At 40.2% G+C, this 26,381-nt stretch overlaps 4 protein-coding genes across 9 annotated transcripts in view; 2 read left to right on the top strand and 2 right to left on the bottom strand.

The window, feature by feature from the left end:
- nphp3 (nephronophthisis 3) lies at nucleotides 1-9,878 on the top strand. Of its 3 annotated transcripts, none has more exons than XM_071485055.1 (28): nucleotides 1-62; nucleotides 523-884; nucleotides 1,021-1,146; nucleotides 1,231-1,381; nucleotides 1,580-1,732; nucleotides 1,895-2,028; nucleotides 2,287-2,447; nucleotides 2,553-2,709; nucleotides 3,061-3,135; nucleotides 3,230-3,400; nucleotides 3,509-3,612; nucleotides 3,747-3,861; nucleotides 3,957-4,100; nucleotides 4,197-4,294; nucleotides 4,411-4,513; nucleotides 4,661-4,743; nucleotides 5,184-5,322; nucleotides 5,531-5,695; nucleotides 5,819-5,913; nucleotides 6,015-6,137; nucleotides 6,232-6,421; nucleotides 6,604-6,845; nucleotides 7,078-7,153; nucleotides 7,250-7,377; nucleotides 7,569-7,809; nucleotides 7,895-8,020; nucleotides 8,188-8,303; nucleotides 8,419-9,878. In XM_071485055.1, the coding sequence occupies exons 2-28, from the start codon at nucleotides 561-563 to the stop codon at nucleotides 8,585-8,587; spliced, it is 3,909 nt and encodes a 1,302-aa protein (XP_071341156.1). In that variant the 5' UTR covers nucleotides 1-62; nucleotides 523-560; the 3' UTR covers nucleotides 8,588-9,878. The 3 variants fall into 3 exon arrangements, with proteins under 3 accessions (XP_071341156.1, XP_071341158.1, XP_071341157.1); XM_071485057.1 differs by having other exon boundaries at nucleotides 5,187-5,322; XM_071485056.1 differs by having other exon boundaries at nucleotides 29-145.
- uba5 (ubiquitin-like modifier activating enzyme 5) lies at nucleotides 9,833-13,751 on the bottom strand. Of its 3 annotated transcripts, none has more exons than XM_071485074.1 (13): nucleotides 13,612-13,751; nucleotides 13,032-13,170; nucleotides 12,840-12,885; nucleotides 12,379-12,468; nucleotides 12,154-12,263; nucleotides 11,981-12,067; nucleotides 11,805-11,889; nucleotides 11,588-11,692; nucleotides 11,339-11,466; nucleotides 11,116-11,251; nucleotides 10,884-10,959; nucleotides 10,684-10,790; nucleotides 9,833-10,404 (listed from the first exon to the last, which is right to left on the bottom strand). In XM_071485074.1, exons 2-13 carry the CDS (start codon nucleotides 13,100-13,102, stop codon nucleotides 10,327-10,329), a joined length of 1,119 nt encoding a protein of 372 aa, XP_071341175.1. In that variant the 5' UTR covers nucleotides 13,103-13,170; nucleotides 13,612-13,751; the 3' UTR covers nucleotides 9,833-10,326. The 3 variants fall into 3 exon arrangements, with proteins under 3 accessions (XP_071341175.1, XP_071341174.1, XP_071341173.1); XM_071485073.1 differs by lacking the exon at nucleotides 13,612-13,751 and adding an exon at nucleotides 13,371-13,497; XM_071485072.1 differs by lacking the exon at nucleotides 13,612-13,751 and having other exon boundaries at nucleotides 13,032-13,343.
- Nucleotides 13,618-26,381, top strand: part of acad11 (acyl-CoA dehydrogenase family, member 11) — a 16,944-nt gene continuing 4,180 nt past the window's right edge. For both annotated transcript variants that reach the window (XM_071485066.1, XM_071485067.1), the window contains exons 1-13: nucleotides 13,618-13,758; nucleotides 13,879-13,978; nucleotides 14,619-14,744; nucleotides 14,962-15,123; nucleotides 15,229-15,393; nucleotides 15,478-15,619; nucleotides 15,807-15,928; nucleotides 16,186-16,292; nucleotides 16,553-16,664; nucleotides 17,167-17,244; nucleotides 17,616-17,754; nucleotides 18,147-18,254; nucleotides 19,232-19,330. In XM_071485066.1, coding sequence (XP_071341167.1) covers nucleotides 13,643-13,758; nucleotides 13,879-13,978; nucleotides 14,619-14,744; nucleotides 14,962-15,123; nucleotides 15,229-15,393; nucleotides 15,478-15,619; nucleotides 15,807-15,928; nucleotides 16,186-16,292; nucleotides 16,553-16,664; nucleotides 17,167-17,244; nucleotides 17,616-17,754; nucleotides 18,147-18,254; nucleotides 19,232-19,330 — 1,576 coding nt within the window. In that variant the 5' untranslated portion in view covers nucleotides 13,618-13,642. The remainder of the gene's footprint in view (nucleotides 13,759-13,878; nucleotides 13,979-14,618; nucleotides 14,745-14,961; nucleotides 15,124-15,228; nucleotides 15,394-15,477; nucleotides 15,620-15,806; nucleotides 15,929-16,185; nucleotides 16,293-16,552; nucleotides 16,665-17,166; nucleotides 17,245-17,615; nucleotides 17,755-18,146; nucleotides 18,255-19,231; nucleotides 19,331-26,381) is intronic.
- Nucleotides 22,114-26,212, bottom strand: ackr4b (atypical chemokine receptor 4b). The gene is made up of 2 exons (XM_071485075.1): nucleotides 25,574-26,212; nucleotides 22,114-23,572 (listed from the first exon to the last, which is right to left on the bottom strand). The coding sequence occupies exon 2, from the start codon at nucleotides 23,564-23,566 to the stop codon at nucleotides 22,448-22,450; it is 1,119 nt and encodes a 372-aa protein (XP_071341176.1). The 5' UTR covers nucleotides 23,567-23,572; nucleotides 25,574-26,212; the 3' UTR covers nucleotides 22,114-22,447.

The raw sequence follows: 26,381 nt of genomic DNA on the forward strand, positions 1-26,381 counted from the left end.
AGCACCCGTATTATCGACTTGTTACCAAGGCAGCCAGGAAGAAGCTGAGAAGGGAGCGGACGGTGAGTGCTCTTATTTTTTCAACCTAGCTTCATATGTTTTCATCAAGACTTTGGGTTTTTGTCAACATTCCGTCGAGGCTACGGTATGTTCAGAAGTTATTGTTGCTTTCATTCCTATTATTTCTTTAGTCTTTACACCGGTAATTGTCTGGTCGAGCGGGTGGAATAGCTTTTTCTGCACCGTTACGCTAACATTAGCTAACCAACTACAGCTGTGCATATCGTTGTTGGTCAGATAGAAATAATTACCCAGTAGGTGCAAACGCTCCCTTAAAGTCACGGTGGTGTGAGGTGTTGCTTTTGTAGAGAGCAAGTTAGCTTGTGGCTGCAACTATACATTAAGTAGCTGTTTTGCGTTTATGGTACAGCACATGATCACAATCATCTTCCACAGCCTAGGCTGATGAAAGCTTTACAATAGTTGTCTCTGCCCATTCCTGACCTGTCTGTTATCACACAGGATCAGGTATGGGCACCCGAAAACTTTAGGCTGCCACCATGGGCACCGCGTCCTCTTTGGTCAGCCCAGGAGAGGTGATTGAGGATGGATATGGGGGTGAGGGTGGGGAAGCCTGTGAGATCCCGGTGGAGGTCAAACCCAAAGCCCGACTCCTGCGCAGCTCCTTTCGCAGAGGACCCCGGGTGATTGGGGCCAGTTTCAAATCCACAGGTTCTGTGGATCTTGAGTATGCTGCAGAGTATGAAAGACTCCGCAAAGAGTATGAAATTTTCCGTGTCAGCAAGAATAACGAGATATCATCCATGCAAAAGAAGGAAGCCAAACTGGATGAAGAGAACAAGAGGCTGAGAGCTGAATTACAGGTAAAATGAGTAAATTGTAGATTGCTAGATTGAGTGATTCAGTGATCTTATTACAGCACAAAGTTATTCACTACAACATCTAAGGTTTGTCCTTACGTTCTTACTGTGGTATTAATCGTTCTTGATGTGGCAACAGGCTCTGCAGAAGACCTACCAGAAGATCCTTAGAGAAAAAGAAAGTGCACTTGAGGCAAAGTACCAAGCTATGGAGAGGGCTGCCACTTTTGAACATGACAGGGACAAAGTAAAACGACAGTTTAAGGTAAACCACTCCACATATTACTTAATAGCATGCTCTCCAGTATTCATGACTGCAGCCCTAACCTGCTGGCTAAATAACCACCAGATTTTCCGTGAGACAAAGGAGAAGGAGATTCAGGATCTCCTGCGAGCCAAAAGGGACTTGGAGGCCAAACTGCAACAGTTGCAGGCTCAGGGCATCCAAGTCTATGACCCAAATGATTCTGACTCAGATGACAACCAAACCACCGTCACTGGTAAGACCCAGAAAACCACAGTTTTTGGCCCTTTGCCTGCTGTTCAGGGACACAGAGAGACAAGAGCCTATCTCAGCATGCTTTTGTTTTTCTCCCACAAGCATTAATTATCTGTTAGCATACTACATATCTAGTCTCTTTCTATATGTGTATATTAACAAAAAACATTGTTTTAACTTATTCACCATATGTCTTTAGCTGCAGGGACACAGTGTGAGTACTGGACTGGTGGTGTGCTGGGAAGTGAGCCCTCTATGGGCAGCATGATGCAGTTGCAACAGACCTTCCGGGGACCAGAGTTTGCGCACAGTTTGATAGATGTGGAGGGGCCCTTTGCAAATGTGAGCAGAGGTAAGTAAAGTAATCTTATAGGCAGGGCAGAAGTAGTCCAACTTCTCTGCTTAGTGTAACCTTTCAGTAGGTGTATATTTATGTTTGCATATGGATAGCTTCTGAAGTACACTTGTCTGTTCTTGTGTTTTACACTTTACTATGTGTGTCTGTGTTTGTCAGATGACTGGGATGCTGCAGTGGCCAGTCTACTTCAGGTCTCCCCTCATGTGCCCCAGGCCTTATGGAGTAACACAGTGCGCTGCTACTTAATCTTTACCCAGGAGACCAAAGCTGAGCTGGATGTCTTTATTAAGGTTGGTTTATTTTGGTACTGTAATACAACAAACAACAACAAAATTTTGTGTTCGATATAGTGGCATTATGTTTTCCACCTTTTTGGGTTTCCTGGATACACTGTAAAGTAACACAGGAGCAGGTCTTAAGCAAGAATAGTTGGTCTTTACTGAAACAAAATAGTCAAAATAATCAATGTGTCTCTAATTGACAGACAGTATTAATCTGAAGTTAAACCTGCTCATAGAGGTTTGATGTGCTTAATGTTTTAATTACAGAAACACTCTCCTGTGTTGCGGAAGATGTGTGAGGGTCTCGGCCATTTCTACCTGAATATCTGCTTCCCAGAGGAAAGTGCTGCCTCATATACTGTGGAGCGAAAGCAGGAGATTGAAAGGAGCTCTGTGTGTGTGCTTCTTCTCAAATCTGCTGTCACTAGGTACAGGGAGTCCTATACCTATCCTCACTAGGATATCCCCATGTAATGAAAATTGTGCATTGATTCAATTTTTGTTCTGTTGTTCCTGTAAAACGACATGTGTAGCTCCGTGGTGGAGGATTGTGAGGAAGCTTTTGTGAAGAATCCAGATGGCCATCCACTGGTGCTCTACCTCAGGACTGAAGAAGATCACAATTTGACTGGGCCCACTAGGCAACTGCTAGAAAGAGTCAATGCTGCAGACAAGGCTGCTAAAGTCAAGGTGAGTGAGTGTGTGATATATTGGATAAACGAAGAAAAAAAGGTTACAATGGAGCAGATATGTCACAAAGTATCTAAAGTTAGATAAAAGCTTATATTTTACCATGTTCAGCATAATAGCTGTCTATTGAAAATTCTGTGAAAGTGCACTGTATGTTGGTATGATATTTAAAGTCATAAGTATCTGTATGTGCTTTATTATCCAGAATAGTTTCACTTAATGAATGAACTCTCACACAGTCCCACACACTATTTGCACAATACAACCACACAATTAACTCTAGGTTTTCTGCCTCTTTATTTTGGTGGTTGCTAGATGTCTTGTGCTGATATGTTATCAACATTTCCCCAGGTGGTGGATCATAGTGGTTCTGCAGAGGATGGGGCTGACCTGATTTATGCTCAGCTAGAGAAAGTCATCAGACAGGTACAGAAAGTGATCCATTACTTCAGCCTTTTCATCAACACATAATGATGTATGCACACTTCTCATGTACCTCACAATCTCTCTGTCCTTTCAGGAGCTGCTGGGTCTTGAAGGAGCAGATGTTGACTCTAAGGACTCTGGGATAGAGGAGGGGCGTGAGGAAGACTCTGGAGATGTGCTGTGGGACCTGCATGATGAACAGGAACAGATTGAGTCCTATCAGCAGGCTTGTAGCAGCACCACCTCTCAGCTGGGCTTCCAGAAGGTTGGCCAAATATCCTCTTTCCACATCTTCAGTCTTGTCTTGCAGTCTAATAATTTCTTAATTCATTTCCCTGAGTTTGTGCTGTATCTATTCCCCTCCTCTACTCAGTATATAGATCGTTTGAATGACATGATAGCTGCTCCCCCTCCCACCCCTCCTCTGCTGGTGTCTGGTGGTCCAGGCTCAGGAAAATCTCTCCTGCTCTCTAAATGGTGAGAACTTATTCATTTTAGTTCTTCCTTATTCAAACACGTGGATGTCTTTTAATTTGTGCAGTGTGTCATTATAGAACAGACCATTGAATGAATTTTGTCTACTTTGCTAACTGTTCTTTAATCCTTTTCAGGATTGAGCTGCAGCAGAAGCAGTCCCCCAACACCTTGTTCCTTTATCATTTCGTTGGTCGCCCTCTTTCCACAAGCTCAGAGCCAGTTCTCATTATCAAACGCCTCACAGTAAAAGTAAGGGCTTACTTCCAATATTTGTCAGACAGGAATGTCACCCAGTCTTATTAAAAGCTGAGGGATGTGCTGTCTGTTTTTCTCTTGTTACATAGCTGCTGCAGCACTTTTGGTCCATTTCTGGCTTGTCCATGGAACCCAGTAAGATCTTAGAGGAGTTTCCTCGCTGGCTCGAAAGGCTCTCAGCACGCCATCAAGGAAACATCATCATCATCATTGACTCCATTGACCAAATACAGGTATAAGCTCACTTCTTTAACTGAGATTTGACGGTCACATCCATTTTCCAGAGAATAACATGAAACTTTATGGTTTGTCTTTTTTTTTTTTTCTAGCAAGCAGAAAGACACATGAAGTGGCTGATCGACCCTCTACCTGTCAATGTTAGAGTGGTGGTGTCTGTCAATGTTGAGACATGTCCTCAAGCTTGGAGGTTGCTTATATGTTTTACGCTGGTTCCTATTTTACTGTTTTCTGTGCAGTTATATATATTTTCATAGATGCCTCTGGAATACTGCCATTTGTAATACAGTAACCCTGTCTTTTCAGGTTGTGGCCCACCCTCCACTTGGACCCGCTGAGTCCCCGAGAGGTCAGGAGTGCTGTGAATGCAGAATGCCAAAGCATGGATCTCAAACTTACTAAGGACCAGGTCAGTAATTACCCCAACATTCCCATTTTTAAACACTCTGAAGAGATTTCAGTCTTTACACAGGTTTTGAAATTGTGGAAATACATTTGGAATCAGTGGCAGGTGTCTTTTGTGATGATGTCACACTTGAACGTATCTTTGTTCCAGGAGAAGAAGCTGGAAAGGCACTGTCGCTCTGCATCGACCTGCAATGCATTGTATGTTACACTGCTGGCCAGGATGATCACCAGGTTAGCCAACAATGGTTTTCAAATACAGACAAATTCTCTTTTCTTCCCTTCCAGCATGGTCAAATCACAAGCTCTGCTTCAAAGTAGACAATATTCTGGTGCTGGTGTTCCCTTGTTGAAGATATTTTAAGATTGCACAATTATTTTTTACTGACCTATTTGGTTATAGGTCTCTCTGCTGTTTTTATATCCCTTGTAAAGCAACAGCAATGCTTAAAAACGTTACTTTTCATGTACTTTCACTACTTTGCAAAGGAAAAGATACTGGACACATTTTTTTCAATGCAATGAAATGTTTATAAGTTTTCTATAAATTCATGTTGTCAGGGTGAAAAATGGTATAGCCCTCTTCATTCTGACTTTGGTGTCTCTGGATGTGTGGCTATATATGATTTCACTTATGTTGACTTGATCATGTCATGTGTTTTGTTGCTGCTCAGCAGTAGATCATGTTGGTCACAGGAGAAGAGCATGGAGCAGTGTCTGCAGTGTCAGGACACCATGTCACTGTACCGCCTGGCACTCAAGATGACTCTGAACTCCCTCAACACAGACAGAGAGCGACACATTATGAGAGAGGTGAGCTATCTCTGGACAAGTGTGCTGCAAACCTTTTAGCTTTTTCTAACCATGTTATAATCGTTATAATAGTTCCTTAGTTAGAAATGTCAGTCCGGTTTCATTTGGCCTCACAGGAACTCACATTAATACTCTGTTGTCTTTGTTGTGACTTTTTTTTCTTTTCTTTATGTAGCAGAGTAATATGTGCTTTTTTGTCTCTCTTCAGTTACTGTGCCTTGTATGTGCCAGCCATAATGGAGTGAGTGAATCAGAGGTACTAGACCTTTTCCCAGAGCTAGAGTTACCTCTCCTGTCCTCTATGCTGTACCACCTGAACAGACTATGCATTGTAACCCTCCGTTGTGGGCTCGTCAGGTTCCAACACCTGCAGGTAATTATTCTCCTTGACCAGTTAATGACAAAATGCATAAAAGAATTAGGATGTTCATGGGACACAAAAATGTTTCAATAAATAATTTAGTCTCTTTTGTCTGCCTTTGTGACCATGTTTCAGGCTTGGGAAGCTGTGAGGTTGGAGTTTCTGAGTGGAGGAAGCAGCTCTGCTACTTACAGAGAGAAACTCATCCATTACTTCAGCCAACAACTCAGGTGCTTCATAATGGCTATCCTCCCCTCATGCAACAAACCTCACATTCTTATGCCAGTACAGTACAACTTATGTCATTGTGTGTGTGTGTGTGTGTGTGTAGCCAGGACTGTGTGACATGGCGTGTTGCAGATGAGCTTCCCTGGCTGCTCCAACAGCAGGAGGACAGAACCAAACTGCAGCTCAGCCTCTTGAACCTGTTTGTCTCTCAAAACCTCTACAAGAGGTACAAGACATGCATGTCCACAAGCTGATACCCTAAAACCTGTGACATTTGTTCAGTTATTGTCTTAAAGGTGTATGTTGTTTTTATTTTCCAGGGGCCATTTCTCTGAGCTTCTGGCCTACTGGCAGTATGTGGGCAAAGACAAAAGCTCAATGGCCAGTGAGTACTTTGACTCCCTGAAACACTATGAGAAGAGTTGTGAGAGTGAAGATAGCATGACCAAGCTAGCAAATCTGTATGAGACTCTGGGACGTTTCCTTAAAGACCTGGGCCTTCCAAGTCAGGTAGAGTATATGGTTGGGATATTTTTAAGACTTTTAGCTTTTGAGTACCTAAATGAACCCATGTTAAATGTTTATGGCACTGATTTTTCTGTATTGTCTTTTTGTACTGTTTATTAGTCTATTATTTTCTAGTCAGGAAGTGCACACGCTCAAAATTGCATATGCATCTCCCTGTTGTCTAGGCTGTAGCCCCTTTACAAAGGTCCCTTGAGATCAGGGAGACAGCTCTGGACCCAGACCATCCCAGCGTAGCTCGCTCCCTGCACCAGCTGGCCGGGGTTTATGTTCAGTGGAAGAAGTATGGCAATGCTGAACAGCTGTACAAGCAGGCCCTGGAGATAAGTGAGAACGCCTACGGTGCAGAGCACGCCAGCGTGGCACGAGAGCTAGAGTCACTCGCTATGCTCTATCAGAAACAAAACAAGTAAATCAGACTTTTCTTGGTGATGACACGCATGATGTTATTTGTAATTTTTTCTCATGTAGTATAGTTTTATGGTTGTTCAGCCGAGCAATGTGTTTGCAAAGAGGCATCCCACATGTGCGGATGATCTTACGAGCTTTTTAGAGTCAAACAGTAACTGAAATCCTCAAAGACAAGTGATTCATTTTAAGTGACATGTTTAATGGCTCACACCTGGTACTTTTGCAATCAGATATGAACAAGCAGAGAAACTGAGGAAGAGGTCAGTGAAGATACGTCAGAAAACTGCTCGCCAGAAAGGTCATATGGTGAGCATATTTCTCAGATACCCATATGTTTAGTCATTCTCACTTCATCAGTCATACATTACATGTCTTTTGTCCCCCCCCCCCCCCCCCTTTCAGTATGGCTTCACTTTGTTGAGGCGCAGAGCCCTACAGCTGGAAGAGCTGACCCTGGGTAAAGACTCCGCTGACTGTGCCAAGACACTTAATGAACTGGGCGTCCTGTACTACCTCCAAAACAACCTGGAGTAAGGCACATGTTACAGCTGGCACACACATACAAAGACATTTAACACTCCATTAATTATGGACTCTATTAATGATGCAGTTCCAGGCCAATTCAGACTGCATTTTATACCTGTTTCCTGAGAAACTTGTTTGGTTTGTTTCATATGAATCAGTTTGTAACTTTTAGTATCTCTTTCTTTGCTCTCACCAGTGCAGCCAAGGTTTTTTTGACCCGCTCTCTGGAGATGCGACAGCGTGTCCTCGGTCCAGATCACCCAGACTGTGCTCAGTCCCTTAACAACCTGGCTGCACTACACACTGAGAGGAGGGAGTATGAGACAGCTGAGGACATGTATGAGAGGGCACTCGACATTCGCAAGAAGGCCTTGTCCCCAGACCACCCCTCGCTGGCATACACACTCAAACACCTTGCCATGCTCTATAAACGCAGAGTGAGACACACGTGCCAGTTGACATGGAAACCTTTGAGTTGTTTCTTGAATGAGAGTCTGATTTAAAGATGTGTGTTTTGTACAGGGGAAGCTGGAGAAGGCTGTACCACTGTATGAGCTGTCTCTGGAAATCAGGGAAAAAAGTTTTGGGCCTAAACACCCCAGTGTGGCCACAGCACTGGTCAACCTGGCTGTAATATACTGTCAGCTGGTGAGATTGTTCATCATGCATCTTCTGTCTGTACCGCATACTCCAGACTCACAAATTTCTTTGATATAATTTGTAGATACTGTTTTTATTTTAACAGCTGTTTTGACCAAGTGTAGCTGTATTTTAGGTTGTATAGAGCTAACTGTGAGTTTCTTTGTCTTTGGCAGAAGAAGCATAGTGACGCCTTGCCTCTTTATGAACGAGCACTGAAAGTGTATGAGGATAGTTTGGGGCGCTCACATCCACGAGTTGGAGAGACACTAAAAAACCTGGCTGTGCTAAGGTACGGTGGTTGAGTTTATGTTTGACGTTTGGTTTATCAGAATTAAGATAAATAATTGTTTTTACATTGAATAACTTTTCATCTTTTCCGTTGTGTTCTTCTGATTTGTAAACAGCTATGAAGAGGGCGACTTTGAGAAGGCAGCAGAGCTTTACAAGCGTGCAATGGAGATTAAAGAGGCAGAGCCATCACTGGTGTGTGGAAATGCTCCATCCCGTCATTCTTCCAGTGGGGACACATTTAGTCTGAGGGGACCTGCTCCCCTCCCACATGCCCCAAGGTGACTGTGTTTAGCCACTAATGCCACAGCTAACACCTCTAACTATCATAGAGTAGCATCAATATAAAAACCCATGGTTTCATCAACAAGGGAATCATCCTGGTCATCACACTGTGACTGTCGTCTGGATGGAGGTTTTAGGGTGTGATCCGTTATACTGTACTTGCCAGCAGTTTTATGAAGGCTGCCAGATTATCTGTGAAACCTCTGTATTTGCCAAAAGTATTTATTAATATTTCTAACATAATCACGAGTAAGAAACAGAACTTGTGTTAAATCAGTCCTTTTAAGGACCTGGAACTCAGGTTTACACTAATTTTAACAAAGACTCAAACACTTCATTCCTGTCTATATGCCCCACAGTTTATATCGTTAAAGTACCAGCATAGCTGACTTGCTGACTTGAATCACTCCAGCCAGATTTAGCGTCTTCTAATCTGTAACATGATTAATGGAATAGACACATTTGGTGTTTTCTGCTGTACAGGGGATATTTTCCTATGCACTCTTTCAAGTTTTTCCGTTTTTTTCAACTTAGATATTCATGGTTTCAAAGAAATAACACTAAAAATCCAGTGAAAAAAAGGGCTTCTCAAGCTTCTGCTAAGGAGATACCAGATGAACTGTCAAACATTGCCACAACCCATTATTATCATGGCAGTATCTCTTAACTTTTACCTAAAACGTTTAGAAAATATTCATTAGTAGGACTATCAGAACTCAAGCACTTTTGTTTCCAAGTCTACATTCCAGACATTCTGAATGAATAATATCTGATGCTGCTGTCTCTACAATCAAATGAAGGTACCAGTTTTTATGTTTATAGTAAATGTAATGTTTACCTACCAGTATTAAACATGTATTCTAAAAAGGGAAACCATAGAGCCCAAAAGTCCAAAACAAGCCTAGACCAAGTCTGAGCACCAACTTTGGTACTGATTACCTGGTTGGTTTATTTAAAACTAAATGTACATATATTTATTCATTTACAAAAAGGATTTTAAGGGAATTGCCAAAAACATGATGGTGCCACATGACTGTCCACGTCAAAGTACAATAAAATAACCAGTTATTGTCTGAGTGAATGTACATGGAGCCAAAAGGGACAAAATGTACCAAGACCTAAAGTCTCATTGTCAAATGTAACAAACACAGTGTATCTTAAGTTTTTATATATATATTCATGTACTAATGTAATGTAATTAAAAGCTGTAAAAGCTGTACAGGACAACAAAACTCACATCCAATATATTGGGAAGATTGTATTCCATCTAATAAATACTTTATTGAGACAACTTTGTTGATGACATCGTTCATTGGCTGTAGCAGATGTTTTCTTAAAGCTGAGTGGTGAATGATAGAGCACAGACTCTCACTAATCAAAACTGTAGGGAAATAAACAGTGAAACATGTTAATGCACTAACAGTGATATCACTCTGACTTTATAGACATTTTATTAGACTCCTCTGTGCTACACACCTTCTCTGTACATCACCAAATGACACATTTAACCGTTGCATTTTTTTTGGTGTGTTCACTAAAGTAATGCCAGCACTCTTCATGCATTCTCCTTTTTTAGATGTTAGAAGAAATTAATTCTTACTATCACTATTTGGCTTTGACTTTTTTTGTCCCCAAGCGGCCATTATTAGGTTGTTTATCATTAAAGAAAGCGATGGAAAATACATGTGAGAAAAGGCATGTTTTATCTGAATAGCAGAAATATGTCTTGAATTTGTTGCCTATAACTTTCTCATCTGAGCCATCAGGTCCTCTAGGCTCTGTTCAGTCTCCTCCACTGTCTCTCCACTCGTTGTATCCTGGTTCAAATAAAAGGAAACAAATTATTTTTGCAATTTAGGGGAATTTTGGACTTTTGCCAGCCATGCTTTCATCTTATTTCAGTATGGTATGAAACAAAATCTGACACTAGAAACTTTCCAGACCCTGCCTGAGAGTGAATATTTTTTTACTTTACGTTACAGTATAAAAACTTGTTATGCTGTATACTAACCAGAAAAGTATTTTAACTCAATGAAATCAAACATTTAAAAACCAGTTAAGTCCTTTCAAGCCCTGTTGTCTTAAACAGTACTGACCTCAGCTGGAATGGTGTAAGCCACAGTGATGCCTTCTGGGAGGTCAGGCACAGTGCCTGATGCAGCCTGTAACTCTGCATCAGTCACTTCTGATACTAGTTCAATACCTGCACAGCAAAATTAGTGTTAATACACGATTGAAGCAATATAACATTTTCCAGATGTTGCACTGTTAGCTGGAGTAGTTGTTCTGCACTCACCCCACTCATTGTCTTCATGTACAACCTCCTCTTCTTCCTCCACAACTTCCACCTTGGGTCGCTCTGCTTCTTTTTTCTGAAGAGAAAATGTTACACAGGTGGTCACCATTAACTCCTGCTTTCTAACTGCTACAACACCATAGATGCTTTGCAACAAACAGGGCTTTGGTTCAGTCTCAATATCCATCATCCTTCATTCTAATACGTGAAGACAAACAACAAGCACACACACCTTGTACTCCTCCTGTTGTCTCCTGCAGTGGCGGTCGTTACACTGGGGGTTGGCTTTCATGGCCATGGTGGGAAAGAAGTCCTGCATGGCGTTGTAGCCAAGATAATAACTGACAGTACCAAACTTTAACAGATACCTAGGAGATAAATACATACATAAAGTTTACACCTTTGACTTTACTGTTGTCAGGTTGCTTGGTTGGCTATAAATGGCATTTTCTTACTTGAGGACATTTTGGACCAGAATCCCTGCGACCACACCCATGGTTGTTGGTAAGCTGGCAGCACACACACCCTCCCTCTTGAGGGTCTTCTCATCAATGTTAGCTGCCACCACCAAGGGAGGAGCACACTAACAGAGGATTTTGTTTATTATTAACTTTATTACTACAGCTTTATTGTTATTATATTCATTTTAAGGATAAAAAGGGGATTTTGTTTGTCTGTGGCTGTTGTGTGGCATGTGGACGTACAGCAAAGCAGGCCGTCTCTCCAGGAATGATGAGCTGGATGTGTCCTGATACAGCATTCTCACTGACACCAGACTCCATCCAGACCTGACCTAGTTCATTACACGCCTGAGGCAAACAGGATAACATTTTAAACGTGTGCAAGAGCAACATACAAAGCACTGTGTGGATTATAGAATATACTGTCAACTCTGTCTTTTTATGACCATGAGGCACTTACTGTATTAATGGCCATTCTGGCCTCAAAGTTGTCCACACAGCTCAGGACCAAATCCACTGGTGTCCCTTCTTCCAGCCCTCCATGACTGAGAAAACATAGAATAACATGTTATGAAGTTATATTCTACTGTGGGGACAGAGGAAGAAAACTAGAACTTTGGGAGTAGTAATGCCCACCTGATGCGATCCATGAAATGTGTAAAATTGTCCATTGTGGTGATATTGTAGTTGTGGGTCTCAAATGACACATCCGGATTGATGTTTCTATTGGGAAAATTGACATGTAAGCAATAACAAATCAAATGTCTCTGCTTTGGAGGAAAAGTGGTTTACTGTCAACAGCAATATACCTGAGTGTGTGTTCTGCTGCTTCCACTTTACTGAGGCCTGCCTGGTGAGGCTGGAAGAACAGTCGGTTCATATTGGCCAGCTCTACTTTGTCATAGTCAAAGAGGAGCAACTGTGATGGCAAAGGGTGAAAGTGAGCAAAGGTAAGCACACAGGCGGACAAACGTTGGAAAGGAATGAATGGAAACAAAGGTAATGTGGATTAAGTAATTAAACGTTTGCATTACCTTACCAATGCCACATCTAGTGAGCATTTCAGCTGTCACGCTGCCAACTCCACCAACACCAACCACAGCTACTGTGAATGTCCGGATTTTCTGTCAAAAAATTTTGGAGATTAGTATTCATCCTTATCAATGCAGAAGCATTATTATTACATACAATAATATGTATTGGTCAAAATCTATTCTGTGGGGCTAATTTTTTTTTTCTGTCTTCTATAATATATTCATATTTTGAAATGAATAGCACAAAAGTCACATGGTCTGTAAAAATAAAAAAAACATACACTTAAAGATGCACCATGTGATAAAAGCTAACCACCTGCACTGAAACGTATTAAAATACATAATGGTAATAATATCATAAGACATTGGTGGAAAAATAGTGGAAATTGGTATAAGCTTCAAGAACAATATCAGTCCTCCCTAACCTTCATTACTGTACTTCCTCATTAGAATATTCTTACCTCATAATCATCCACGATGCCCATTCTCTTTAGAGCCATTAGACGACTGCAATGCAAACACAGCTGAGGTTAGCTTGTTGTCTATGAGGTCCCACCATATGGGACGAGTGACTCATAAGGCGTAGCCTCCCAGCGCAATGAGCAGCCTATACGCAATCTGTCAGAAACTTAGACAATAAAATAAAATCTCACCTGTATGGGTTGGAATCCACAACCTCGGCGCTCATTCTGTCAATTTTCGGTCTGTGAAGTGCATCCTCCATGGCACACTGCTTCTGCTTACACTTTATCAATTCATTCTCCAGCTCTCTCACCCGCAGCTTCAGTTCCTCTACCGTCGCCATTTGTAAAAAAAAAAAACAACAAGCGCTCAACAGTGTCAACGGACTGTTTTTGTTATAAATACAAATGCAAACGCACAACCAAAGATGTTTCAATCGGCACAGAAAAGTACACGTCTTCACAACTCAAATCAGCTGTCAGGGCGTGTGTTCCAATAAACATCGTCCGTGCAGAAACGAGTGCAAATACCTCAAAGTGTTCCTATATCATTAATGGATGATATGATCAGTCTTCCGAGGATAGAGGCTGACTATCGAACTGTTTCTGATCATCATGTTTTAAAACTCTGATGAATTACTGTTAAATATGAACTTAAATACGTTGAGTTTTGAGGATGTTACGTCGGTGTGCATCCGTAAACGCTCCGTCCGACCTACGGACGTGTGGTCCCACCACTATCAACATTGCCGAAGTTATCTTAGCGACGCACCTGGAGATGATTAATCCGGTCTGACTGAGACATGGAGGAGCAGACAACTCCCGTGCGACAACAACACGAGTTCAGTGTTGGCAGACTTCAGAGATATTTGTCTGTCAACTCAGTCAGTAACGCCACACTCGCTGTCAGACAATACAGGTAAGTTAGACAGCGTCGGTCCGTTTCACAGTCTCTCAGCCAGCAATACGAAGCTATTATTGTGCAAATCATGATTAGCCAACTTACTGATAACAGGCTAACAGCTTATTGTCTTTGCAGTGCTGGCCAGTCAAACCCAACCTTCCTGATCCAAACACCCTCAAAAAGCTATGTTCTCAGGAAGAAACCCCCAGGTGAGCTGCTGCCAGGGGCTCACAAGGTAAGTTTTAACAAATGAATTACTTTGGTCAATAAAAAAATAAAAAAGAAATGTTGTTTTGTGTGTTTTTTGCAGCACTATTGTGTGTCGTCATGTCATTCTCCAGCAGGGGGAGAAACCTTAGCTAGAGGTGCTGTCAGAAAGCTTACTAGCCATTAAAAAAAAACCTACTCGTTCAGTATAATGATCAATAATTAATTTCTAGACAGTTTCCTGTAAAGATCTATGTGATTTGGGAGGCATTAGAGAGAAAAATAATCAACATTCTGATCAAATTTAGTCATGTTAAGTAAATTCAGATTTTCAGAAGAATTTAGTTGAAATATAAATCTTAAAGACTGGTTAAACTGAAAGAGAGGCTCCCCTGTGCACAGACAAACTATCTTAAGATAGAGCAAGATATAAATTAATTAGAATTATGGAATTGGAATTATAAGTGTATCACCTGCATATCATCTGCAATTTTAGTGATGCAAAATCACTTTTTAGAAACTGTCATATAGATTTACAGTTACATATCCTGTATAGGAAATTATATGAGACCCCTAAAAAATATGAATATCTTAATATCATAATATCTTACAATATGGGTGATGTTTAAGCATGGTATGGTTGATCTTTGTGACTTTTTTTTTTGCAGGTGGACAGGGAATATCGGGTGCAGAAGGCCCTGTTTTCTGCTGGTTTCCCTGTGCCTCAGCCTCTCTTGCACTGTACTGATGTTGAAGTCATTGGAACAGAGTTCTACTTGATGGAGCATGTGAAGGTAAAGTTATGGTTGTGACTGCAAAGTCACCAGCCTTAAGTCCCTTCATCTGTTAAAAGGCACAATTTGGACTCACATGGGCTGGCTTGCTCACACACTCTATTTTGACATACCCAACTGATTAACAAGCCTCTAAATATATACTGGTTAGTAATCATGAGATGAAAAGATAGATATTTAAAAGAAACCCACTATTGTGTCCATCTCTATTGACCAGGGGCGTATATTCAGGGATCTTCGTCTTCCTGGAATGAGTCCAGCAGAGAGAACAGCTCTATATGTGGCTGCAGTGGAAGTGTTGGCAAAGCTACACTCGCTGGAGCTGGCATCATTGAACCTTGAAGGGTATGGGAGAGGACCAGGCTACTGCAAGAGACAGGTGAGATAGCACCCTCTACTCAGTAAATCAAAATGACTTTGTATATCTAATCTGGAAAAACTAGATACATTTTTAACATTCAGAAATTTCTTTCACTCTTTAAAGGTGTCCACCTGGACGAAGCAGTACACCGCAGCAGCCCACAGAGACATTCCTGCCATGAATCAATTGTCTGGTTGGTTGATGAAGAATTTGCCAACCAATGACAATGAAGTTACACTTGTCCATGGAGATTTCCGGCTGGATAACCTGATATTCCATCCAACAGAGGTACTATACTCTTACCACAGATACTCTTCCCACTTTGCTTCATTTGACAGCAAAAACTTCACAAAGTGCATTTGATGTCATTAGGCACGTGTGATAGCAGTGTTGGACTGGGAGCTATCTACCACTGGACAGCCCCTGGCAGACTTGGCATACTTCTTAATGCCTCACTACTGGCCCAGGAGCCTCAACATTATCAGCACAATGGGCAGCTTAAAAGGAATAGAAGGTAATGAAAACTAACAATTATTAACAGGTACTGGAAATGGCTCGTCAGAAGACATGTTTTTTACTATTTTGTGTTTGTGTAATGTTTTTGTATAAACATATCTACACATGATATGTGTGGATTCACGGTGTCTGTTCAATTTGTCATTGTGCCTTTCCTATCTCTTGTCTCTCCAACCAATGACCAGGTATTCCAACTGTGGGTGATCTGATCTCCATTTACTGCAGGTGCCGGGGGATCTCATCTGATTTGCCACAGTTGAATTTCTACCTGGCTCTGTCGGTCTTTAAAATGGCAGGAATTGCCCAGGTGTGTCCCCGTTCATGTTTCAAGTACAGCTGCAATTCTACCCCTATTTTCCCTTTTGAGATATACATACATTGGATATAAGGAGTTAAAAGTAATAGATTAGGTTATGAAAATATAGTTTTGAAGTTGTAAATGTAATATTATATTGTTGGGATACTTGAAATGTACAGAGACAAACTACAAAGGAGCCCAGATAGATTTCTCACTCCTTTTTTTTTCTTTTTTTCTTTTTTTTATTCACCCATTTTATTTAACAGGGAGTCTATGCTCGCCACCTACGGGGTAATGCCAGTGCACCCAATGCAGCTCAGTTCGGCCACTGTGTGGAGCCCTTAGCTGAGGTTGCCTTGCACCTTGCACAAAGGTTTGTTGCAGTTCAAATTTTATTGCTGTTTACTAATGCATTGATATCAGAGTTGATATATTTTAAAATAAAGCATTCGGATTGTCTAAACATGGTGGGATTAATAGAGTCTTATCAGAATTCTGTGTGTTACTGCAGGCCAGAAAACAGATCGATTCCACCTGCTGACTAAACTAAAGCCAGCAACATTTGGAATTTGGCATCCAGCTGCTTCCTCTGATATTCCCTGTTGCTATCATGTGAGATGTGTTTCTTGCCAGGTCTCTCACAGGTACAACAGAAGACAGACTGTTCCTCCAGACAGCTAAAGGCCAGGCTGTTCTCCAGCAAGTCAAAGACTTCATGAGACAATACGTGCTTCCTGCTCAGGAGGTCAGTGCCAAGTGCTACCAAGAACAGAAGAGATATTTGTTTGCCCAGATGGACTTTTATTTTGGACATGAAAGCATTTGACTGAGCACAGAGGTTCATTCATGCAATCAATCAGGACTAATTAATTCAAGTGAGAAAACAATGACTCTGTTGATTATGTAAATTATATTGCACACAGTCTTTGGCTGGGGTTCATAGTGTTCTTAACACAGAGCAGAGAAGGCATTGCAAATTTTTTTTGATTTTTTTATCAAAGAAATGGACAACAGAGAGAGCAACACAGATATATAAGACTACAAATTCAGTTCTGCTGTAGAAATATCTCTAGAAATATTCTATTAACACATTGTAAAGATTAGGATTTTCTGATTTTATGGTGCAGGTTGCCACTGATAAAAGCCATGCAGTAGTGAGAGCACGGTTGACATGAAATTAGTTAATAGATTGATATTACTATTATATATCTTACAATCCACAGGGTAATAGTTATTTTTTTCTACAGGAAGTTGCAGAGTACTACTCCAAACATGCTCAGTCTTCACAGAGGTGGCACAGTCCCCAAATAATAGAGGATCTAAAGGTATGTGAGGATATTGCTGTATCTCTATTGCTCTTTAACTTGGAACCTGCAGCTCTTTTTCCAAATACATCTAACATAAATATTATCACAATGATTGAATGTTACAGAGCAACATACAAATTTAGTATCAATCTAGCAGGTTAAATCCTGCCTCCACACTGCACCTCCCTCCGAATCAGCTACTCCCTACAATCCTTCATCATCGTCATAAACGGTTCAACATTCAAGCAAAAATATAGTTGTTTTTAATGAATGTTTTGATCTGTTCCAACTGCTTGAGCTCTGCTTGCCATTACTAACATCTGCTTGAACAAAGAATTCAGTTTGTGCATGCATATACACTGTGTATAATAATGTGTATGTGTGTGCAGGTGAAAGCCAGGGAGGCAGGGCTGTGGAACCTTTTCCTGCCTGCTGTCAGTGGTCTCAGTCAGTTGGACTATGCCTATATTGCAGAGGAAACTGGACGCTGCCACTTTGCCCCTGAAGTTTTCAACTGTCAGGCTCCTGGTAAAACATCCTATATAGTGGCTGACTTTTGAGATCATTTACAGGCCATGGACAATATTATAAGTTTATTTTGGCAGTCGCATGATACTTACAGCATGACCTTGCTCTTTGTGTATACAACAGATAATATTTTCTCATGTTTTGGACAACATCCTCTGTAGTCACTTAAACTCCTCTGCAAATGTCAACTTTTCAGCTTCATTTTTATCATAACAACCATGTATGTTTCTACTCATCTGAATGAAGAGATCTACAATATTTATTTTATACTCTTTCAAAAATATTTGTCAGATGAGTTTAAACAGTATGATTAAAATCTTGGAGAGTGTATTACTTTCCAAATTTAAGTCATAATTTACTAAAAGATATTGTATTATGTTGCTTCTCCACAGACACAGGAAATATGGAGGTGCTGCATATGTTTGGCAGTGAGGAACAGAAAAGGAAATGGCTGGAGCCTCTACTCAGAGGAGAGATCCGTTCCTGTTTTTGTATGACAGGTATTTCTCTAAAATGTTGTTGCACTCTTGAGTTGTGAAGACAACCTTTTCCAGAGCTTTAGACAGAAAAGAGAAGATCATTTTGAGATTAGTCGGAAGTTATTAAGTATAGTTGGCTGTAAGTTTGGGTGGGACGTAAAGTTGACTAGGGACAAGTTGACTGTTTGTGAATGTTTTTTTCTTTTTTTCTATGGATAAAAGTTTATTGTGGATACAACAGAAAACACCCTCATCCCTAGATTCAGTAGAGATGTAAGTGATGAAAGCCAAGTGTAAGGTCAAGTGGAATTTAAGAAATGAAATGTTTTACCAGGTGTAGACTTGAGGGAGCCTTTAGGAACACTTCTTACTGTACATTTGTGTTGTTCCCAGTTACTGGGTACTGCTAAAGTTCAGTCCTCAAGATATTTCTTGTGCTTTTCCTCCAAATGTTCCAGTGATGGCTGTGGTCTTGAAGCCATGCTACACACAACATGTCTGCTACCAACTCTGTAAAAGGCTTGTTTAAAAGTCAAACAGCAAACACTAGCTCACTATGAGTAATTTCTCCCTGTGTTTCTCAATTTGGTTCCACACTGCTTGGAAACGGCAGCATGCCAGAGGTGATTACAGAGGGTGTGAACCTCCCCATGGTTTTCACAAACACAGATGTGGTGATTAGTAGTGTTTTGGGGATGTTTTTTGTCCACAGTTTAGTAGATGTCTCCATCTTGTGCGGATAAACAATTTCTGTGTATGACTAAGAGTTAGGCGTCATCTGCTATACAGAGTCATCTGCTGTACAGTTTAAGAATGAAAATGGTCTGAGTGTGCTATTTATATTATATTTATATTAACCACGCTGCATGTGGTTTAAGCTGGAATCCAGAGTTTTGATTTAGGAAAAGCTAGAACATAAAACAAAAGCAGGGGACTGGATATTGTTAGTGTGAGTCTCATTGCTTGTTATATTGTATGCCCTGTTATCCTTTCCACAGAGCCTGACGTGGCCTCCAGTGATGCAACCAACATGGAGTGCACTTTTCATAGGGATGAAGACAACTACATCATAAATGGAAAAAAATGGTGGAGCAGTGGTATGTCTATATTTCTATTTTTATTAGGTATGTAAGGAAAAAAAACAAACTTTACACCATGAAGAATTTAAGTAATTTAATAGTAAACCTTAAAGGCTGTTGTTCATTATGCACTAATGAGCTTTTCTCAGAAAGAGATGGTTTGTATGTAATCAAGATGTTACTGTAAGAAAGCACTACAGAGATAAATGCTCACCCAGACTGCTAACATATGGACAGCAAAAAATAACAGATGAGTCATAAAGGAAACATAACATAAACAACTTTTTTAATGATCTCTATTTCATTCTGGAAAATATTTTTGCAGCAGGTTTTATCAATAGAGAGTCACATCCAGTTGACATTTTACCTTTAACTGATCAGTCAATGTAAATGATTCAAGATGAAAAAGACCACTAAATGCACTTTAAATATTACTTCAAATCTAAATGCCCCTAAAACCATCCAAACGTTGATGCTCCACTGAATTTACACATTCAGTGTGTTTATTCTCCTGGCCTCAAGACTACACTATGAGTCATGTGTGAGTCAGTATTCTCCTGATTTACAGAGCAATATACTCTTTGACCACAGACTGGCTCTCTAAATTAGTTTGTTTTATATTATGCTGATTTTATGTGGAGGAGCACTCTGCAAATTCACAACTTGAGTCACCATTCTTAAAGTTAGGATGAAATTACCAGTTATTGCTTAAATATCTAAAGGTCGTATTAGTGTTTTTAAATGTTAATCATGCACCTCTCCAGTCGCTGGGACTTGAAAGATATTCCAGATGTTTCCTTTGACACAGATGTGGGCTGAGGTTTTAACACCGAACTTAGTGGGAAAACAGTGGTCTGTTGTTTTTGTAGTTTTTTTTTTTCAAATTTGCACAGAATTTCTTCTTGTCATTAAAAACTTACAGCGCTATGATTTACCAAAAATGAAGAGAATTCCCACTTTGTTGTCAAAATGTTGTCCTCATGAAGTACACAGTCTGTGTCTGTCATAGTGAAGGTCCATAATCCATAATAGTCTCTTTTCTGAACAATTCTCTTTTCTTCAACGTGAAATTTCCATCGGTGGAAAAAATCGGTGTGAATGGCCTCTGCCAGCATGGATATAGCTCTCTGTTAGGAAAGAATGCTAATGTTTTGATGGCTGTTTCATTCTTAGTGTGACCTGTGGCTGCTTTTGTGTCCAACCATATTCTTCAGGAGAGGAAACTGGATGGTTTTGTGCTTTTGCAGGGACGACATGACGTCCAGACAATCCAGCTTCACATACACCAAAAGGGAAGTAAAACTAGACAATGATTTATAAATTGAAAGTACATTAAAGGAAAATGTTTTGCTATGGTAACGCATTGTTTCCAAGTAACAATTATAGTGGCAACTGCCAGCTCTTCATTGATGTGTTACTGGTGTTTCCCCAAAGGCCGTCAAAGGCATTTAGCAGCTCTTGCGTCCCTTAAAGGAGAATCTGTGTATGAAGCTTTTCCCAAACAGAAACAGAAAGTAAAGACTTCTCTGTTTTGGTTTTAATGCTGTATTTCATTATGATAATTACACAGGAGTTACCACATTACATTGTATTAGCTGTCTTGGGAATGACTGTTACTTGTCATTGAATAACCTACTGTAAGTTAAACTTACTGGAAATAACATGCCTATCCACTTAGATGAAAATTGTTGCCTGTGATCTGAATGATGCAGTTTTCTTCTGAGCTGTTCCCTTTTTCACTAAAGTTGTTTGTGGCAAACTCTGAACAGTGGCGTGGGCGGGTTTACAGATGTTGTTAGTGTAGCTCTGTGGTGTGGAAGCTATAAGACTGCCCAATAGGCATGATAATGTATTTAAATGATTCCCAGACCTGCAGTCTTTTTTCTTTAAATCACAGGCATCTGATTTAAAGAGAGGGATGGATGATGTACAAATGTATGACATTATTAGTAGTTTGTGAAGTGGAATCTTCATACAAGTCTTAATCGTTTTGACCTCTTTTGACCTTAAGATCATTTAGTATGATCATGATTTGATGTTGTAGTTTAATGGTGAGACATGTACTGCCCGCCAATACTTACTTGATCATTTACTGTTTAAGAAAAAGCTGATGTACATATGTAACTAAGTGGGGTTGCACAAGATTTAGAAGTTCCTTGTTTACTTATTTAGTCTTGTGCCGTGCAATTTAATACTTGTGTTACCAAGGTTACCAGTCATCTCTCTGCTTGGAGATTGTTTAGGTTACCTAAGTAACCTAAACGTTTGTGTCTCTAGTCAGACACGCCTAGTTTTGTGTATTGTACAGTCCAGCTCCCACAGATCCAAGCGGTTAGGCATTACAGGGGAAATAGGATGACTAACACATTGAGTAATTTTAAAGGGGAAAAGATGAAAATCACCAGTTTTAGGAGTCTGGAGACAGCATTTATATACCACTAAAATGTTAAGTAATCACATAGGTCTATGTGACAAAACATTTGCTCTTTCAAGATCATATTATTGAAATAACAAAAAAAGTTGATTGGATTAAAAACATTAATGCTTAAAGCTCCTTTAAGAAATACAACACTGTGCTGTGGTTTGATGACATGGAGGGGTCCCTCCTGCTGTTTGCTGCTCTTTCTTTCTTTGCCAAATGTTTTTCTACTCAATGGGTCACCTACTGTGCAATCCAACCACCCCTCATCCCAACCCAAAGCCACGGGATGTAATAAAATAAGATGCAGATGATTTCATGGGAGGTAGTGTAAACTGTTGAATTGGACTTGCTGTGAGGAACCAGAGTAGCACTTCAAACCTTTGAGTAGCAGCTTCTTTTAATTGCAACAGATTCTGGTAGATGCATGTCACTGAAAATCTTTGTTTTATTTAGCAAAATACATCAAACAAAAATAGAAATACATATAACAAAATACATCAAAATACTTTGCTTAGTTAGTGTATATAAACCACCTGTGTATATATACTTTCCGTCGTGGTCTCAGACTTTTAGCTTCCACTATATTTATTACACTAAGAATTAATATTAATGGTTATTGACATCTAGCGTGCATGATAAGGATGTGTAAATATATATACATAGACATACAATTTTGTACAAGTGCTCACAAGAAAATAGATGTGTTTTGAGGGTTAAATAGTAAAGGTGCTTGTGTCTTGGTCTTCTGAACCAGAGTGGGATTGCGTTTGAGTGCGTGTGTTTAGTGATATCTCCACTGCCGGCTCTTCATTGACATGTCTTGGGTGTCTCTTGAGTCGCTGTCCAAGGCGCTTGGCAGTCTTTAGGACATGTCCCCTGAAGGAGGATCCAATGAAGGCATAGAGGACAGGGTTAATGCAGGCGTGGGTCAGTGCCAGGCTCTCTGTCACTTGAAGAGCATGATCCAGCCCCTTGCTGACTTCGCAGTCAGTCACGAGGATGTAGATGACATCCATCGCTCGGCACAGCTTGACCACGTTGTAGGGCAGCTGAGTGAGCAGGAATATGGCCACCACAGCCAACAGGACTCGCAGGGTGCGCCATTTCCGGTCTCTCCGCACTCCAGCTGCCCGGCTGAGTGCCCGTCCTATCCAGCAGTAGCACACAACCATGACCAAGAAAGGTAGCAAGAATCTAAGGGTGACTTCGAGCAGCTCCAGGGCAGCCTTTGCAGGTCGGGCCATGCTGTGCGGGTAGACTGCAGTACAGGCCATCCTGGTATGGGAGTGTTTCACTGTGGAGAAGATAAGTTCGGGAAGGCCCAGAAAGCTGGCTACAGCCCACAACACCACACACACCAGGAGCCATTGTCTCCTTACCCGGGCACCTGTCCCAGTCCTGCCTGTTGGACTATGGGCAACGGCACGGTAGCGATCCACACTGATACATGCCAGCAGCAGCATGCCACAGCTGAAGTTGGTACTGTAGAGGAAGGAGGTGAGCTTGCAGGCTACCGTACCCAACATCCAGCCATGGACAGCATCAGCTGCCCAGAAGGGGAGGGTGAAGAGAAGCAGAAGATCAGATATGGCAAGGTTAAGGATGCACACATCTGTCAGGGTTCGTAGTCGCAACCGTGATGTGTAGACCACCACTACCAGGGCATTCCCAGCCAGACCAACCACCAGAGCCAGGGCATAGATGACTGGGAGGAAGACACTGGCAAAAGAGCGCACTGCCTCTTTGTCACAGATACTGTGTTCGTAATTGTAATCGTAACTGTCATTTAAGCTGGATTCCTCATCGTCCTGATAATAATCGAAATCTTCCATTTTTTGCTGTACAGAAAAAAAAAGTACAATTTGTTGTAATCATGTTGTAATACATTCTATGGACTATATAATCAATCCATTGTATAAAATATTATTATTAGTGTTATTTAACAGAACAAGAACAGTGTAAGCCATGAGCTCTTTTTCATCAACAGGAAAGAGGAGTTACTTCTTTATTCTGCCTGAAAGGAATCTCTCCTGCATGGTTTCCCTAATGGCCTAAGCCCTGTCTGTCTGAACTGTGTGTGGGCTTGATTAACCATACTGAACACAACTCTGGGGGAAAACAGACAAAAGACTTGCAGAACCTCAAATCACCTTTTGAATTCAGTTAGTTTGCATTCTGTTGGATACTACAGATGTTAGAAATGGCAGCTTTTGGTTTACTGTATTTGCAGCTTTTAAATTTGATCAGATTAATGAACACACTGATCCAGGTGCACAGCTCCAATTTCTTTTCTTTCTCTTTAATGATTAATGGTATTTTGCCTGTAGGACAGTCAAGAATATCAGGAATTATGTGGAGGGAGAGATGAGGATGAGAACGCAAGTGTGTTGTTAACATCCCCTCCCCAGTTGTTCATTCCAGATAGAGATGTTGTGTCTACTGAGGACTATTAAACACAGAACACAGTTTGAGTGAGTCTACATGTTGACTCTTAATAACATCATGATCAAACCGAGTTGAAATTAATAATTACACTTTGTTCACGTGTGTGTATATATATATTTTGTATTGTATTCAGTTCACTAACAAGTGGAATTTAGGAAACCAACAGCAAAACACATTACGTGACAGATGATATAATTCCTGGCTGGAGACCAAAATATTATGCATAGAATATTTTGCATTTCAAAAACATTTTGGCAAATCACACTTGCTACTAAGATGATAGCAGTCATTTTACAAAACATTTCCAGGTTTGTTCTATGAGTCAATATTTCCCAAATGGGAGAAACAGGAGTTCTGAAACAGATGTTCATTTGAACACTGAAATATTTCAAGTATTCCACTGCAGTCAACAGCTGTGCTTCATGTGTAAGGGGTTCATAATAGATTAATACAAGTTTTCATGTTTTTATAGTGGTTGCTTGGTTTATTTGGCCTTCACAAATTAAAAGACAAAAGTCCTAATGCATTTTTTTAACCACATAAATGAACATACGTTTCCATATATAATTTAGTAGTTGAGTATAATGATTAAGATAATTCAGTTTACGTGATGACAATTGGAAATACAACCCTATTCCATTCCTATTCCAAACTTTGAACAGCACTGGAAAAATATAATAGACTTTGATGTTGGTATGTATTGAAAGGCCTCTCAGTCAGTTCAGGAGTATTAGATTTTAGTAGTGGACTAATATTTTTGTTTGCATTTGGATGAAAGATGCATTTGATTCATTTTACAGTGAAATGCACATATTTACACCCGTGGGTGTGTGTCACAGTGGTTTCCCATTGGTAAAGTGATCTCAGACCCCACTCTACTTATTGTATACATGCACATGATCAACCACAACATTGAAACCAGTTACTTACCAGTTTGAATGTTGTGGCTGATCAGTGTGTAGTAATAATTATGTATTTTGGTTGTTAGTGAGCAGAAAACAAAGTGGTTTACTAACACAAAAACAATAAGGAGACAAACACAAACCTAACACAACAGGCTGAGTTGAGCTTATTATCACACCTCACTTAGGTCATGAAATCATAAAATATTGAGGACTTTGACTGTTAGTCTAACACTAAAGTGAACCTTTGACTCAACTAAAAACAAGGCTCAATACTGTTCCATATATCTCATGGTGACTGTAAATGTAAAATGTAGATGGCTAGTTCATTTACTTAAAATTAACAGCACAAACAAAATAATATTACAAAAAACATAAGGGCCTAATAACATTTCATGTAAAAGTCTATCAGTACATAACTTAGTGACGATTTTTTAAAAAGTCTTGTCATAGTTTAACTTGTTTCTTGGTTGAAAACAGAAATTTTCTTACCTTGTGTCTGTTCCTTTAGTGAAACTGGTGAAATTGATAATATAAATCCTTTTTTTTTTTTTTCTTTTGAAACACACACGAACAGTTGTTATGAATCCTGAGTGGAAAAGTGGTATGCACTGCAGGACTGACGTGACTGATCTCTCTGCCTCAGCCCGCCCCACTCCCTTCACTGCTGACACTCTCCACCATGTAGCTCTCCATTCAAGTGTGCGCGGGCGTGTGTGTGTGTGTCATTGGGTATGTGTCATGTTGCTGGATGGATAAAAAAAGAAGAGAGCTGCTTTTAGTCCTCACTGTGTTTCTATTCAAAAACAAATAAAAAACGATTGCAAAAGAACTGTAGGAAAAAAAAAAAAAAAAAAGCTGGTTTTCAATCTCAGATAACTTGTTTATTTAATCTCCCACACTTGATAACTCATAGGGAGTGCCCTGGTAGCTGCCCTTTGTTTATGAATGTGCAAGAAAAGAAATGATAACTTTCCACACGGATCATGTTTGTCCCGTTTACAAAGCTTATTGTAATGCTTGTGTGGTTTGCTGGAATGTTGTGTACATTGTTTACCAACCTCATTCACATCTGCAAAGATCCTGTGGACTAAACCTTCTATTTTACTTTTAACTTAAAATTACTGAATGATACTATAGTATTTTGGTTTCCTTTTTTTTTTTTTTCCTCATGAATGTTGTTTCCTTCTTTCAGCTTCGTCAGAAATGGTCAACTTATTTTTAACCCCCTGCTTTTCCTTTCTGTTTCTCTCTCTTTGTGCATCTGCATATAAATAAATGAATGATTAAACATCACCAA

Source organism: Trachinotus anak, unplaced genomic scaffold (genome assembly GCF_046630095.1).
Source record: "Trachinotus anak isolate AG129_WGS33_773 ecotype Australia unplaced genomic scaffold, CSIRO_AGI_Tana_v1 ptg000009l, whole genome shotgun sequence".
Taxonomy (NCBI): Eukaryota; Metazoa; Chordata; class Actinopteri; order Carangiformes; family Carangidae; genus Trachinotus; species Trachinotus anak.